This window comes from Opisthorchis viverrini (genome assembly GCF_000715545.1).
Source record: "Opisthorchis viverrini unplaced genomic scaffold opera_v5_137, whole genome shotgun sequence".
In the NCBI taxonomy this organism is placed as follows: domain Eukaryota; kingdom Metazoa; phylum Platyhelminthes; class Trematoda; order Opisthorchiida; family Opisthorchiidae; genus Opisthorchis; species Opisthorchis viverrini.
In genome coordinates this window covers 1,155,491-1,171,248 of record NW_008751790.1, presented here as the reverse complement: position 1 = coordinate 1,171,248, position 15,758 = coordinate 1,155,491, and the positions used below count along the sequence as shown (strand labels likewise).

The window sequence follows — 15,758 nt, the reverse complement described above, 5'->3', positions numbered from 1 at the left end:
GTCTCATAAGATCGTTCCGATCATATTTCCCGACCAGAACATTTGGAGGCGGGTCACCATTATTCCATAGTTGAGACAAATAGTGATGAGAAATATGTCCGAGGCTTCAGCTTCTCTCGTTTTTGTTTCATTGAAGTTTATCCCTCGGTGTGAGTGCTCGATTTTCGTTTGCTCTAGGCTACGTTCAACTTACAGGAAAGACCAGAATAAAGCTCAGGTCCAAGTACGATCTCCATACGTTTGATACCTTTGGACTGATCGTCCACATGCCGGTAAAAACGCCGTTCACTTAGGCAGAACCAAAATTAACTTCCTCGAAACGATGACATTTTCTATATCCACTTTTTTGACATCAGTTTGTTCAAGTGGGTGAATTGAAAAAGGGCTTGCTAATCTTAGCTACCTATGCCAGAACCCGAATGAAGATCAATGCATTGCTCTTGTCTAACGAGGAAGAAGACTTTACAACTCAGTAACAAATCGTCAAACGCGGCTGTTTACACACAATTTGTGCGTGAGACTATGATCACCCGGTTCACCGAGTCACATAAAGTAGGCCAGAACTGATTATTGAAAAATTCTTTGTTGTGAAGTTATATGTAGGTTTGAGCAGATATAACATGCTTATGATGGCTGTAGTTCACGAGGCAGTACTTGGTAAATCTGGCCAGAAAGCTATGTAGTGTTACGTGTTGGTTTTTCTTCTGTTCGGTGTTTATCCTGCCAATATCTTTGTTTCGCTGATGAGTCAGTTGATTAGATATGTTGTTTTGCGTTGTCAAAGTGTGACAAGACGGCATCCGGAGTGATAACGTTAGTAGGGCGGTGTTGTGCGCACGAAACTCAGCGTCCCCATTTACTAAGATGCCTTAGTGGATAACCACCATAATAAACAAAACTATAAGCTCAGACAGTTGATGCTCATCAGTTGTATGAACGGGGATTAACTTTCTGTTTCATATACTCGACGAACAGACCTAATTCGGCCGCATGGACAGCTACAGAAGACGAGATATTAAATCAGTGTCATTTAACAAAATCCAACGCCAGTCAAGTGCTCTCTTAACATCACATTTCGATAACGTAGTTTGTTGCAAAATGTTGGCGTGGATGCGAAAATGAGAGAAAATCCAGACTAACCGACATCGTATCCGACGCCACCAGGGACGATAGTCTGCCGAGCAACCTTCACGAACAAACACAATTGTGATTGTGATGGTTGGAAAGCCGAATAGCTTCGGCAAAATGTTGATAATTCAAGACGGTCATGGGGCCTCTTAACAATGCCAATCAACGCCGAATTTCTATGTAAAGCTTTCCCTCTGGCACTCAGGGTTCTGGTATATGTCCAACACATGTCTAGACACGTATGCACCTGGGCCGGTACGAACCACGAGTTCGATTTTCCCTTAACTCAGATACGACGGCCCCGCTGCAACTGATTCAGGCAGTCCAAGCGCGCTGTGTCTGAACTCGTCTCTGGGTTTTGGCACAGACGGACGGTATGGTAAGCTAGCAACAAGTGCGCACTGACGGTACCGAATTAAGTCCGCCAACCAGGAGATCAATAGCTTTCGCTAGGCTGCACGCGCAGCCAAAACGACGGCGGACGGCCAATCGTCATAATGGCACGGGAAAAAAGGAAAATCTCCGTTCAACTTGTAAGCATTCCCGATAGCACGTGTCAAATAACCCTGCCGATTGCAGCTTCAGTGGGAACCTTCAGTTGAAGCGCAGCATAATTCAGCAGTAGTAAATCGAGACAATACGGGGCACATAATGTACAGTGGAAAATTTCAGGCACTTCCGGAATGCCATAAATGTCGTTTGCCGGCTTCAAAGAATTATTTGAAAGTATCGTTTAACTAGTCTAGACCCAAACTCTCGTGAAATTAGCCTAATTGTTGATGACTGTCACTGAACAATGAGGCGATCGTCGTACCGTAATTTATTCGAAAAAAACATTATCAGAGGGATTTCCGCTATGTTTCGCTCTACTCTTCAGCCCATGCGTTTTATTCTGCTACGCTATCAGACTCAAGACAATAACGAATGAAGCTTCGATCTCCTGGCTTCGGTCATTCTCATCCGATCCTATGGCGAGGGCTTGTGTGCTTTCAGACTTAACAATTTAAACAGAATTCCACGTCACATACACAAGCAAAACAAACTAGTATTTCGTCAGTTTTTAATGACGATTGATCCCGTCAGATGATTATTAGGTAGCTTGTTTGGCTTCCAAACTCAAATCCTCTTACTGTTTACTGAAAGTTTTCAACAAAGGGTTTAACTATTGGTTACTTTTAAGCAGTGAGTGTAAATTATTCTTCGAAGCTGAGAGACCGCATTTGAGGTATACTGAAAGAGCCTGGAATTCCTATTGCCGAAAAGTGTGTATCATGTGTCTCGGATTGTCGGAGGTGATTGCTAAATTATGCCGCAGCTCAACTGAAGGTTTCCCTTGAGACTGAAATCGACAGGTTTGTCTGACTTATGCAGGTGGTTTGCCTGTGTCACATCCCTGAGACTGGCCAAGATAGTGTACGTGTTGGATCGCCTGGGTCAGTTGCGGTGGTGCGTTGACGTACTCCGGGTGACAGGAGGATTGAACTCGTGGTTTGCACTGGCCTGCCACTCATCCATGTACCCAAGGAGGGAGCAGAATCGGTAGCCCCCATTGTAGCAGTACCATGCAAATGCAGAAGACATATACAGGTCTGCAACTTGCTGATTAGATGACTTGGAAACTGTGCTAACGGATGAGAGTATGCGAGAGTGCGCAATGCGCGGCCTTCTGTATACGAACGATCAGTCCAAAGATGTCGAGCGAACGGTATATTTTGCAACAGATGATAGATGAAACTGGTAACCTGCTTTTATTCAGCTAATAGTCGCATGCTTGCGATGTCTATGCGAAACGTTCTTAATGTTGACCGAAAAATAATCAACAAAAATTCATTGAGCTGATATAAATTTGTCCTGCTAATATCTCTGTTCGCTTTGGTTCCACAGACGGGTGAGCTTTTCGTCTTTAAAATTTGGCACTTATATTTATCTTTACTTTTTGCAGTCAGCAACTATCCTTCGGTGTTTGAGGACCCAAATTAAAAAACCCGTTTTTGTATTCCTACCCAACATAGTTTTGTGGTGGGTACGGCTTAGACACCCCGTTTTCCGGGATCGCCAGAGTCAGGATGTTCTCGATAGCATCACCCTCTAACCACTCGTGAGTAGCCAGAAATCAATGTCACAGTGTCTGTTGTGTGGATTCGCGGGCCACTTTCCTGACTTGAAGGCCTGTATCCACATCTGCACTAGGGGTCCGTTTGATTTCAATTTTTGCTAGTGGCACTTCGTCATATACTGTGTATTTGGAACTTCGTTTTAGAATTAATAAAATCCAGTGAGTTCTCTTGAATAACACTGCGTTTTGTTGAATTTTAGTTGGAAATATTTTATGGAATCATTTTTTTCGGTTTTTCCTTGAATATGTCTAATTTGTACGCGACATACTAGCCGCCTCATGGTGCCACTTCGTTAGGTAAGCGTTTTTAGCGTAGTGTCGACTGTAAAATTGCTCACGTTGCTTGAGTCAGCTTGAAGGAAACCTCGGAGTGAAACGCGAGATACCATCAGTTGGAGCTATTATCAAACACCGACTCATACCGGAAAGGACAGTAAAACTAAGTAGTAGTTGATTTTCTTTGATGGCGACGAAACATGAAATCCAGTAAAACACACTCTTCATTTCGTGTGCCTTTGGAGTGATTCCAATCAGTGAATCGCTGGGTGCAAGATGGCATACAGCTCTTTGAAATTCCAACTAAATGGCTCGATGGGTGTATCCTATTTAGTGCGATCGATGCACTTAGCTAGTTGATACTCAAAAGATCAGCTGCGTACTTCATACTCCGAGAGTCAGTGTTCCAACCAAACTTTACACATCTTTGGTAGATTTGGCTCGTGAAGAGTGAAGACTATATTTCTTTTATACTTCCTGATTGCGTTTTGTAAACCACTGGGGAATCAATCGAAGACGAAATGATGTATCCTTCATTTTCCGTAACCATCAGAGTCGGGACTGTTGTGTACTGAAAAACAGATTTTGCTGGTCGATGCATCCGCGGTAACGAGATTCGAGTTCGATTTCAATTAGTTCTCCAATCTCACCCATTAACTTATATGTATGAAGGACGCTCCAAGCTGCATTTTTGAAGAGCGCTATCAATGGAGACTTCTAGCATCAGCGTACTCATCATGTTAGTGAAACGACCCCGAATTATTTCGATCTGCGAGACGTTGAGAACAGATCCCACCGATTTAACGGGCGGTTTCCGCTTGCCACTGCGTTCTGCTTGCGTATTTAGATTACGTTGACATGGGACAAAAACGTGTTTTGACTTGCACGTCATGACTACTCTTAATTTTTATATTCGTTGATTTGCCATTCTCTGAATTTCCCAGTTTACTTAGCTTGTTTGCTGATTGGTTATATTATTACACAACCTGATTCATTTTAGGGCACCGCAGTTATATTGTCCAACCGGCCTGTATTTATCCGGCATCAGAGTTGAGAATTGGAAATTTCAATGGAAATTTCGGCTTGTAAGTGGATCTAGTCTATACCAAAATACGAAGAAGCAATACAGATAAAGGATAATTCACACAACGGGTGAGCCTTCCATCTGAGAAGTCGTTACTCAAGGAGCCTGTCAACACGTGACCACATGGTCTGAATCCCGTGATTGAGAAATGAGTTGCACTGCATCCTGTATAAGGACGCGTTGTGTTTATCTTGTTGCTGCTCAATCATTTTCTCAATTGGCTTAGGGTATTTCACACTCATTCCGCACCCTTCCTCCTTTCAGCTCTAAAAAAGCGTTCTCCTCTCAGGATTGTGCTTGTTAGGCACCTTGATGTATTGATGACGCTTATGCGAAGTGACACTGCCAGAAAAGCCTTGGATCTGGTTTGCAGTAATTTTAATCTGTTTTGAAAGGGAGAGGAGAGCTGCGTGTTCTTCTGTTGCCAGATCAGTGAGCTGTTTCTACACGCCACATCCGTGCTTCGTCATCAGTCACCGGTCTGGACACTTTTCTATCCAGTCCTGTTCGGTTACCTATTGTGTGTGTGTTTATTCTAGTAACAGACTAAGCCCAATACCACACGTATCATTTTGATGCCAACTCATACACTTACGCGAATTCAGCTGGTAAAAGCCCATCTTGCGATTTGTGCTTAGCTATAATTTAACACAAACTGGGATTGTTTTTCTCTGTTGTCCACTGTTCACAGGAATCCAGCTACTCCATCCGTGCGAACACTCTTGGCTCGGACAAATGGACTTCAGCCGGTACGTCCAACATCCATAACTAGAGTCTGTCGTAAATCAACTAATAATCGTTCAGCTGTAACTCTTTCGGAAGGAGGAACCACGAGGGCTGTAAAATTTTCTGGTTGTCCAAGCCTAAACAAGGGCAGTCGAGATGTCAGCGTTAGATGCGAACCACAGATCTTCCGGTCAGTAAGCTCCACGTTAACCACTGAGCTATATATAGTCAGTTCTGTGTAATTATACTCCCAATCATGACGCTTTTGTTTTTATTCAGGTTCGTTTGATCGATATGCTCTAAGAGAAAAGAAAACAATAAACATGACGTCGTCCGAAAAAATATGTTTTCCTTCTATGATTCTACATTCATTCGCGCAACACACCCTCTTATCTTGGTGTAATTAGCGTTATTGATGACGTTTGGGCATTGGGACTAAGAAGTGACACCGAATTTGAGGAGAGCGCCCACAGAAATTTTCTGGCAGAGCTTGGTGAGGATTTTCGGAGCAGAACATACGATCAGCAATGCTGTTTGAATCCTAAACAAGTTAGGGAACCCCAAGATTACGGAGTTGTTTCCTCGCTTGAATTCACAGTCGCGTTCATCTCAGACACGCACGATTTCACTAGACAGGTAATAATAAAATCATTTCCGAGTAATCCAAACACATCCGGACTCATGGAAACCGTAAAGTCGTATGATTTGTTGGACTGGATACGTAATTCAACTTCGATAAACAAATGCCGTTCGTTAGTATCCGACATAAATTGGCCTGTCCAACACATCTGTCCATCAATAACTCAACAGGTTTCCGATATCAGTATCAATCACTGAAGCAATAGTATTGCATAAGCACTGCACTGTACTGTCAGTTCTTAACCTCAAACTGTAGATTTGCTAGATAGACGACAACCGTCATTGTGACGTAGAATTTAATAGAAAATGCCAATGCACTGCTCAGCTATACAGTTGGAGCTATCGAATTCCTAGCCGAACGGGAACCGAACAAAATGACTAACATTGTAAGCTGTTTTGATTAGCAGGAGGAAGGCGCATACGGACCGGTATAGTAGAATCATCATAACACATTCGAAGGAACACAACAGCTGTACCAAAACAAGAACAAATAGCCAGTTTGACACCACATGTTCCAATTCCCATCAGAAAAGAATCCAAGTGGCTTGAGGTACTTTACGGAGCGTAACTTCCAGGTCAAAAGATAATATTGACGAAACAGCAGATATGCCGAATGAAATACAGCTATACAAATTAGGAGGAAATTACCAATTCCTTTACCACGTGGTATGATGTACTATCCTTGATCTCAATAGATGAAGATCGAGAGTGCTACGGATCTGGATCACTAGACCATGAGATAGAGCGTGACGTGATCAAGTTCCACAGGAATCCCCGTGAAGTTACATTAGTAAAGGTCGGATCTTCGAATACTGAGAGGTCTAGGACAGAGCTCACCGACCATGCGATGGATGCTGGGAAGACCAAGCTCAATCGTCACACAGACGTCAACCAATCATAACACAGGCTAATGGAACAACCAACAGAAACTCCCTAGTCCTAGAGATTGCCCCGCATATGGCGAGGTTCCTCAATATTATTGTGTTGTACCTGCATAGGACCATTATTTTGGGGAAGGAATGAAATTTGTTTTGTTCTCGCAGTCGTCTACTCTTGATTTTGCGTTTAGTTGTACCATTTCATTTCAATAAAAATGAAACGTTTTACGAAATGTTATACTTACACCAAGCCTTCTGTACATTTTAGCCCCACGCCCTGCGACAATCGGACAGGCCTCTAGTCGGAAGCCAGGCAATGGGACAGTGACGCCTAACAGAACCACTGCTTGGGGCTCGTTACGAGCGATTAATTCGGCCAGCCACGATTATCAGAATGTCGAACCCACACTTCGTGCTCATGACGACCTTTCTATGGACAAAACTCGTACGCAGCATGGTTCTTTAGGCAGACGAGAACATAAATCAAATGATGCCCTAGTAAATGAATCACTGGACTTGGAGTTGCTGTGGTCCGACCACGGGCGCTTGCAGCAAGCAAGCGTTTTGCACGAGTTTCGAGCCAAAAGACCGGATGAGCTGGATCTAGTGATGCACGAGACGGTGGTTTTGCTGGACCCTGCTGGATCAAGTGGTTGGGTTAAGGTACGTCTCCCTCTTATCCTCAAAGATCACACTCCTATTGTTTCCACAATTGGTGGAAAACAATCTTTTTAGCACTTTGTCACGCGGTCGCGTTGAACTGTGGGAAACCCGAAGTCCCCCAATACGCGGTATGACTTCGCGAAAGCGTTCCCGTCTTCCCATTAGCTAGGCTGATTTCCAATAGTCGCCGACTGCTATTTTTATCCCTAACTTCATAATTAATTCCAGGTTCGTAGCCTCATCGACGGTAACGAAGGTTTGGTCCCCCTCAACTATCTCCGGTTGCATCAGCCCCAAATCAGATCAAGATCGCAGCTTGAGACAGACAACGAAGATGAAGTCGAGGCGAGTCAACTGGATGACAAAGCAGTGCCGAATACTTCGACCGCAGCAGATATGCCACCTAAGATAGCAAATGCTTCACCGTACGAGAATATAGTCGCTGCACCACCCCATGTAGAGGAAGAGGTGATCAAGCATTCAAAGTCTCACCTACCTAGCTACGGGACAAAAAGAAATTCCGGGCTTCATCAGAATAGTATCCCAACGGCATCGAGCGACCAATTCCAGTCGATAAACGCTGGTCACGGTACACTACCGAGTAAGCACCTTTAAACCACTGCATACTAGCTGTGAGAACTTTGGACCTTGTGTTCATCAGAAACGAGGTGGTCCCGTAAGCACCCATTATAAATATAAACATAAATATCTCCTGTAACCTTTATTTTATCTTCCCATTTTCGCCTGATATCAGCCACTCCTGCAACGCCGGATGTCAAAAAGCCGGGAAAACACCTCCCCATTCCAGGCAGCTTTGTGCGTACGCTAATAGAATTCGAAGGAAACCACCCGGACGAACTGCATTTCTCTCCCGGTTCGGTCATACGCGTACTCGGTCGAGCTCCTGTCCCGGATGGCGCAACCGATACATCAAGTCCCGATGAGCTATCTCCCTTGAATCGGTTAAATAATTCCATCACTTCCGGTGTTGATGACGGTTGGTGGGAAGGTGAACTATTGGTCCCCTCTTCAAATTCCGCGGCTACTCAACAGTACACGCGAATACGAGGCGTATTCCCCTCGATGCTGATCCACCCCATGTCCTCTGAAGATGCTGAGCCCTGGGAGTTGGTTTGGAAAAATAGTGTACCGAACCAGCCAGAGCTGAATGGTAATGAGTGTAAGCTGTAACCGTATCTTGAAGGACATTTACATCCACTGGAATATGTTTTACTTCGCATTTTTGTCGATGATCCCTGTCCACTCTGTCATTCGAAGTGGCTGCTTGTTTATCTTGACGTATATGATGCCTTCGTCGTGGCCCTAATAGGCACCAGACAGTGGTCTCCAGAACAACACTTATAAGATAGAATCTTTGATGAACTGCATTCTGGAGACTGATCGTCGTGTAAATCAACTTCTGCACTGTGTATTCCATCTGACTCCCCCCAATTTTAGCTCAGGTTAAGCCCAGAAAAATACTCAATGGAATTTGAGGTCGGTGGTCCAAACAATACGATTAAGCTGTGGGTTGCTGATTAGCTAGTAGTTAACTCGTAGTAAAACTTTGACTGCACAGGTCCAGTTCATACGTCACTCCTGAATATCTCCCCATGTAATAGCCTCTCAGCGGACGCCTAGGTGACCTTGGGCTATTTTCCCTTGTGTGCGGATTGCTTATATTAGCCAACATGTTGGTCGCTCGGGTACATTATGGACAGGGCAACAATCTTTCGGTCATAGCGTAGGAATCTGTAACACGTGTGTGCACAGTTCGTTAAACGGACAACACTGTTTAAACGGATAAAACTCCCAGAGTTGTTCGCCGTCAGCCATTTGACGACTACTGGCGCTCTTGGACCATGCACTAAAAATCCTCAGAAAGAATACTTGTAGTGCTGAGGCCAACTTCAGCATAATTACTCCGCGGAGAAAGGGGCTAGACGAAATCGAGACCTGCGCCTCATTTGATACTATCCACGTTGGTACATGCGGTCTGCCAGGATTTGGAGCGGAAGACTCATGGAAGCGATGGGTGGAGACACTCAATGATATGACCAAACTATGAAACCAGTGGTGCTCGTTTATCCGCTGACTAGCCTGCACTTAAACTTGTCCTTCTTGTTCCGGTTCTAATACTTTCCTCATCTTTGTATCATTGCTGTTATCTTTGAGCGACCAAACAGTTCAATGTTACTACGTTCTCATTGCCAAAGGTTTCTCATTGGAATTTTTCGGAATGGCATGAAAGGTTTCCTGGTGTCTCAGTATAAGTTGGAAGATGGCTCAATACCAAGTCAGTTTTCTTATGGGGTGTTCTCACAATTTCTTGAAGTGAAGCATAGGATGTTATGCTCACGTCTGAACCACTGAAATGAACTGTCAGGTCAGTGTTCTCATCCTACCTGATTTCGCGTAACTTCTTTCTTGGAATAAGTGCGCTGCAACAACAGAAAAACCTATCTAGATAAGAACTTGTCACTCGGTGAACCTCCCTGCGGGTCCCAATCAAGGTGCGGGAATCCATCACTCAAGCTCGCCATGACTTTTCGTAGAAATTCAACTGGCAACTCGGTTTCATTTATTGAATATATCAATTCGTATCATAAGTACCACGGCGGTGAAGGACTGCTCAGAAAATCCACTATAAATTCCGAACTTTTCGAACCTGCACCATGGATTTAGACTTTTTGAGATCGCAATAATTTACTGGACTGCAATCGCCCGCCTGGAGCGGCGACCGTCAGTCATCAATGTAACTGTTTAGAGAACAAAGTTTTCATGGTGCCATGCGATACAGTGACTGGAATTTTGACAACAAGCCGAATGCATCGCACTGTGCGTACTTTTGCACGGGATGATCGTCCTCTACAAGAATAGCTTGACTTTGAGAGGGGTAAGAAACACAGGTCAGATTTAGCATGCGGATACAAAACGGCGTTTTACACGAAGCTAATATGGATGAACAATCAAAGTTGATGTCTAGGCTTTATCATTTGATCTATGTTCTACACATCCTCACAGAAGTTGGGCTCGAAGGTATACTGAAAAATTCTCTCTCCCTCATCATAGGCGATGCCAACTCGGATCAAAAGACACTATCATCAGGCCTTCAAACCGAACGCACAGACCAGGACGATACGATACGGTGCACACTGATAACAACGCCCGTATCGAAAACTGATCGACCAGATACCTCGCATTCTGATGGAGATTATATACAACTGAAGAGTGAACAGCTTATCAATTCCAGACCGGTAGAGCATGGACATTCCCCACAAATCCTAACGCGAGCGATGTTGCAACAAGCAGCAAATGACGAACTCGAAGACGAAGTAAGAACCAGTATCATTTTCAGACGAATTCACATCAGAATTCGAATGTCGTTACCGTGGACTTAGTTAACCAGGTATAGTCGCTCACCTTCCAAGTGGGACGTTTGTGCCAAGATGGGTTCCCTAGCACAAGTCGTTGGGAAAGTGCCGGTGTGATTGAGCGAATTAATTCCACCTGCTAATTGAAATAACCTGGAAATGTTCACAATTTAGTTCAGGGCTAATTACATCCGTTCAATGGCTCATGGACCTTATATAAAGACAGTCATGCTAAAACAGACACCCGACAGTTAGGATACCAGGTGACTGGCTTGAACACCAGATAGTCACGATACCTTACCGTTGAAAGCAACAACCACGTCGAACACCTCTCTGCTCTCGCGATTTATCGAGATTGGCAACTTTGGGACAGGATTCGTCACTTTAAGCACGATCAGTGAGTGCGTTTCAACCGACACCTCAGCCAGGTCTACCACATCGAATAAGGAATTCATGGATCGCTTCACCTCGCGTGTTCCTGACTGGTCAAATTAGCCCACGTGAATTTTGTCAATAGTTCGTAACTTGCTGTGATTACTTTAATTTCAGTGAATATCTAATGCCACCAAAAATAATCGGCATGGACGTGTGCGGTGTGATATTTTCCCTCCCGTACAGTTAAATTGCATCGCGAGGGTAAACTCGAACCTTGTTCTCCATGGCGATGTCGTTGTAAGGTTACTCAGTTTTCTGCTACACTTAGATATGCAACTGTTGAAAATGAGATTCAATTTTTTGGTTGAAGTGGAGGGTCAATTCAGGAACACTACTTGACTACGATTTCCTCAAAACCCCTTGTGAGGGTCAGTTGTTACTAGTAGTGTCAGTTTGTTGGAGTGACTGCTATACTCCTATTCAAGAAGATCCCCCAAAAATACATTTGTCGCTCGGCGGTTTGACCAAGTTTACTTGTCTCAAGGAACATAGCATATATGTTTGTAACGCGTGTAAAGATGCGACAGGCTTGTTTTGATCGCTTTTGAGCCACGAAGGCACCAACGGTTAGACTGCCGTCTAATGGGTAGATATGCTCCATAATCTTTAAGTGATGTCAGCGTCTAGTGCCTGTCAACTCGTCAGGTCAACCGGTGAATAAATCCGATTTCAGCACCACACCTCACAAAGGGTTTAAAAACCAAAGGGCATAGTCTGCATCAGTAGGCATTACTCAGAATGATTGCTTGTGAACCTTAGCATACCAACCAGAATGAACTACTCCGTCTACCATTACAACTCTCCCCACAGCTTCCAATTGCCGAGGTCTAATTCCGGAAATTTTAACTCAACTGAAAGTGAGCCACCTTCTCTGATTCCCCTTAGGACCTACGAAACCCCCATAGTAGTTGGTGCCTGTTCTCCATCTATCATTTTCCAAAGGTGATCATGTACAGTTACCCCTCTCCATCGTTTCCATCCTCCATCCATTAAATTGCCAACCCAAAACGACCAAGCGCCCTCTCTATCCTCTGTTCTATGGTTTATAACCATCGCTTGTATTGCTTTTCGTGTACTCATTTCCGTTACATTAGGGATAAAGTTATCCCCCCTGTTCTGTTACCTATTTTGGCATACCTCAATGCGCCATTGAGCGCGATCTGGGACACGTTATTCAACACGTTTTTTTCCCATTTCTCAACATTATGTATCGTCACTATATGCGGAGCAATCAAATACATAAATATATCGTCATTTTTTTTTCGCTTCGGTACGACAGACTGCCGACCATTCTCCTAGAGATTAGTCTATATCAGGCCCAAGACGGCTTAATAATCCCCTGTTGTGAAGCATAGACAACATCCTTTCCACTCGCTCTTGTCGATTTCGAAGGTGCTACACTTATGCGCTTGTTGCACGCCGAATGTACATTATCAGGGTTTTCTTGATGGGTGGTACGTGGAGCAAATAACTACACTGAACTTAGTGACATATGTGGGATATTCAAGGTTTTAGTGGACGGCGAAGTGATCACGTAGCTGGTCAGCATTCGGTTCCAAATAAGTGCTTACCAACCACTCCGACAAGTGGCTTAAATCAAGCAAGCTGAACAGCATGTCTGAAAGACAACGTTCTCGAAAAACCACTTAACTTTTAAGGCCCAATGCCAGGTTTCACGTGAAATATTGGATTTGAATATGACCAGTCTAGGGTAGATTATATCCGATCGGGTACATGCTAGCAGGGACGACGGTTCACCGGTTAGAACGCGAATTTACTGACCGCAAGGTCCGTAGTTCGAACCCGACCTTTGCCTCTCGATTTCCCCTGACTCGGCTTGGGCAACCTGGTAGTAGCCCAGTCCTCATGCTTCCTTCTAGTGGCGCGGCAGTTAGGCACCGAAAGGTGTTTCAGCCGAACGTTTTTTTCGGAGTTATCTCCAGAATAAGAGGTTCGGTGGTGCCGGCGGGATGCACGCGCCCAACTCTGACCAATTCGAAAGCGGTAACCGGAAAAAAGTGAAGTAGAAGCACTGCGTTAGTGTCCACTGATAATTATATTTATCAGTTGTCATAAATAGTGCTGCCAGTTAAACATCTGGGTTCGATGGAGCACAGATTCAAGGCTGCGATCTCCTGACCTGAAGATTTAAGGTTCGACTGAACTCGATTAGTCCTGAACAGCATATCAGCGGATCGGTGTACCCAAGGGTTTCAAAGTTACACTTAACGAAGGAAACAAACTGGGCTTCTTGAAATAGAGAGGGTAAAATGGGGTCATTGAAACCGCCTATCTAATTGTAACACAACACAGTTTGTCTCCGTTGCATGGCTACCCTCACGAGGGCTTTTGTATGACGTCTACGGCCAAGCCCTCACCCGTTCGACTTCCGTCGCAGATGATTCGACGGTGCTGTCGAAGGGCGTTTCTATATGTAGGTATGTAGTTGCCGTGATTTACTCGCCTCTAGAAACTGAGTGAGCTAGTTCAGACGTAGGAGTTCTCAGTTTTGTAGAGCATAAGGGGAAAGAATAATGAACAAACTTCACAATAAGCCAGCTAATTGGGCGAATCAATCCGAAAAATGGCTTCCGAAACTGTGAAAGCTTCAATGAGGATGACCTCAAATTCAGCATCGAGAAGTGTATACAAGTGAACAAACCAGGTACCAATGTCGTATCATTTTACAGTGGAACAGCCTATCTAGTACTTGGTATGTATCAAACAGACAATTTTATTGGTATTCTTTTCCTGTCTCAGTTATACAGAATGTGTCAATATAACGGGAAAGGGACTTCCTCAAAGACGCTGCTCGTTATAATCTCACTTTCAAGTTTTGTGGAAAACGAACGTGAGGTTGTACTAGTGGGCCGTTTCACGATCAGGGCATATACCGAAGACTTGACGTACGGCTAGTTAGGCCAGAAGCATGCCACTAGACGTGTGGAATGCGTCCGAAATGCATGATGGCTGCATATGGTCAACTATTCACACACTGCACGGGTGGGCTTGCCGCAACAGGTGTTTCTGGAAAGCCCATTGCGGCTAAGGTACTCGTAAGCTTGCTCCTCCATTCACCAGTGATTTTTATAATAATCTGCCGAAACTCAAATAAGCATTCGAATACAATCGCTCACAAAATTTGTCCATAGGCGGACGGGAATCAGCCCGGATTTTTAGTGTTTCTTTATGTTGTCAACATTCCAGTTAATGGCTTTGCGCCTGATGGAACCTTGACAACAATGGTGTGGCTACTTGAAGAATTTTGTAGACCACGCTAGTTGATCTCTCTTGTTTTTTTCATCGCTGACGCGACAAAACTCGAGTCGAATCAAATACGCATCAGTTCTGTTCAACCGATTTATCAGCTCACAAGTCTTGCGCCGAAGTGCAGTGGTTCGAGCTGCTACAGCTTACCCCATCTTTATTCGACATGAAGCTGGGTGACGACCATTGTTGGTCACCGTTCCAGGTGGCGGAGTTGCGGTACTTGCCTCAGGGTAAAGATATGGTCGATGCAATCCCTGTCAGGGGGAAATCTAGCTTGCGTCTCGCGAATCTGACTCTATCGATGACCGATCACCCTGAGTACGATAACGCCAGAGGGCACCTTGGAAACTATTGCCCAAAAACTGATGCCTCGGTGCTTTTTATACCTTTTTTGATTATGAGAACCACCGTGGACGCGCTCCATTCCCTATTCATAACACTTTGGAGTAGGTCGTCAGGTCGGCCGACACGGACTCGCCAACTTCTGAAGAACGTGGTTAGCTAACTGCCTTGGTTATGTACTATTTTGCGCTGAAGCAATGAAATTGCACCCTGCATCTCCGTCGACGATTTCGGACTGGTATCCACGTCCCACTCGAGTTCATTTGGTCCTTCCAGAGTTGGGATTTGACGGGGACCGACTGGACCGTCTTTCAACTTGTTCAGTCCATCATTCGAAACGACGTTTGTTGATGAATTATAGTCCCATCTTTTGGAGATCGTTCTACTGACACCCGTCCTCCTTGGACCAGTTGATTAGATTAGCTGAAACAGGGTGTTCCAAGGTTGCCCACCTCGACCCGACCGGAAGTTGTTACATTATCGTAGTGGCCAGGCTCTGTGCTGTAGGGATCCTGCAGGCTACACTGACTGGAATTCGGTTGCTAAAGGTTTAACAATCCCAGGGAGGTCTGGAGCAGCCCGACGAAGAACAACAAGTCTTCCACAGCGCGAAATCGTATTACGATATGGTCTGGAGATAAACTCCAATGTGTGTGTGAGGGCAATCAAGTGTTTCCTTCCAGCGTGTCCATATTTATGAATATGCTTTTGAAACTAGAGTCCGGTGCTCATCATCATCATCCATCATGACAGCAACATCAGTGTTGGCACTGATGCTTCACTGCCGTACAACCATAAAGTTCGTTTAGTTATATATATATATATAT

General features: G+C 44.5%; 2 protein-coding genes across 2 annotated transcripts in view; one reads left to right on the top strand and one right to left on the bottom strand.

The window, feature by feature from the left end:
- T265_06472 (hypothetical protein) overlaps window positions 1-12,561 on the top strand; it is a gene marked incomplete at both ends in the record, with an annotated part of 36,157 nt that extends 23,596 nt beyond the window's left edge. The window contains 7 exons of the mRNA XM_009171740.1: window positions 5,296-5,353; window positions 6,665-6,745; window positions 7,116-7,510; window positions 7,739-8,111; window positions 8,265-8,690; window positions 10,583-10,845; window positions 12,130-12,561. Of these exons, the coding sequence (XP_009170004.1) occupies window positions 5,296-5,353; window positions 6,665-6,745; window positions 7,116-7,510; window positions 7,739-8,111; window positions 8,265-8,690; window positions 10,583-10,845; window positions 12,130-12,150 (1,617 nt within the window). The remainder of the gene's footprint in view (window positions 1-5,295; window positions 5,354-6,664; window positions 6,746-7,115; window positions 7,511-7,738; window positions 8,112-8,264; window positions 8,691-10,582; window positions 10,846-12,129) is intronic.
- A 540-nt stretch (window positions 12,562-13,101) lies between these two features.
- The window catches only part of T265_14040 (hypothetical protein), a gene marked incomplete at both ends in the record, with an annotated part of 6,294 nt that continues 3,637 nt past the window's right edge, over window positions 13,102-15,758 (bottom strand). Inside the window, 3 exons of the mRNA XM_009171748.1 lie at window positions 13,102-13,351; window positions 14,737-14,843; window positions 15,384-15,459. Coding sequence (XP_009170012.1) covers window positions 13,102-13,351; window positions 14,737-14,843; window positions 15,384-15,459 — 433 coding nt within the window. The remainder of the gene's footprint in view (window positions 13,352-14,736; window positions 14,844-15,383; window positions 15,460-15,758) is intronic.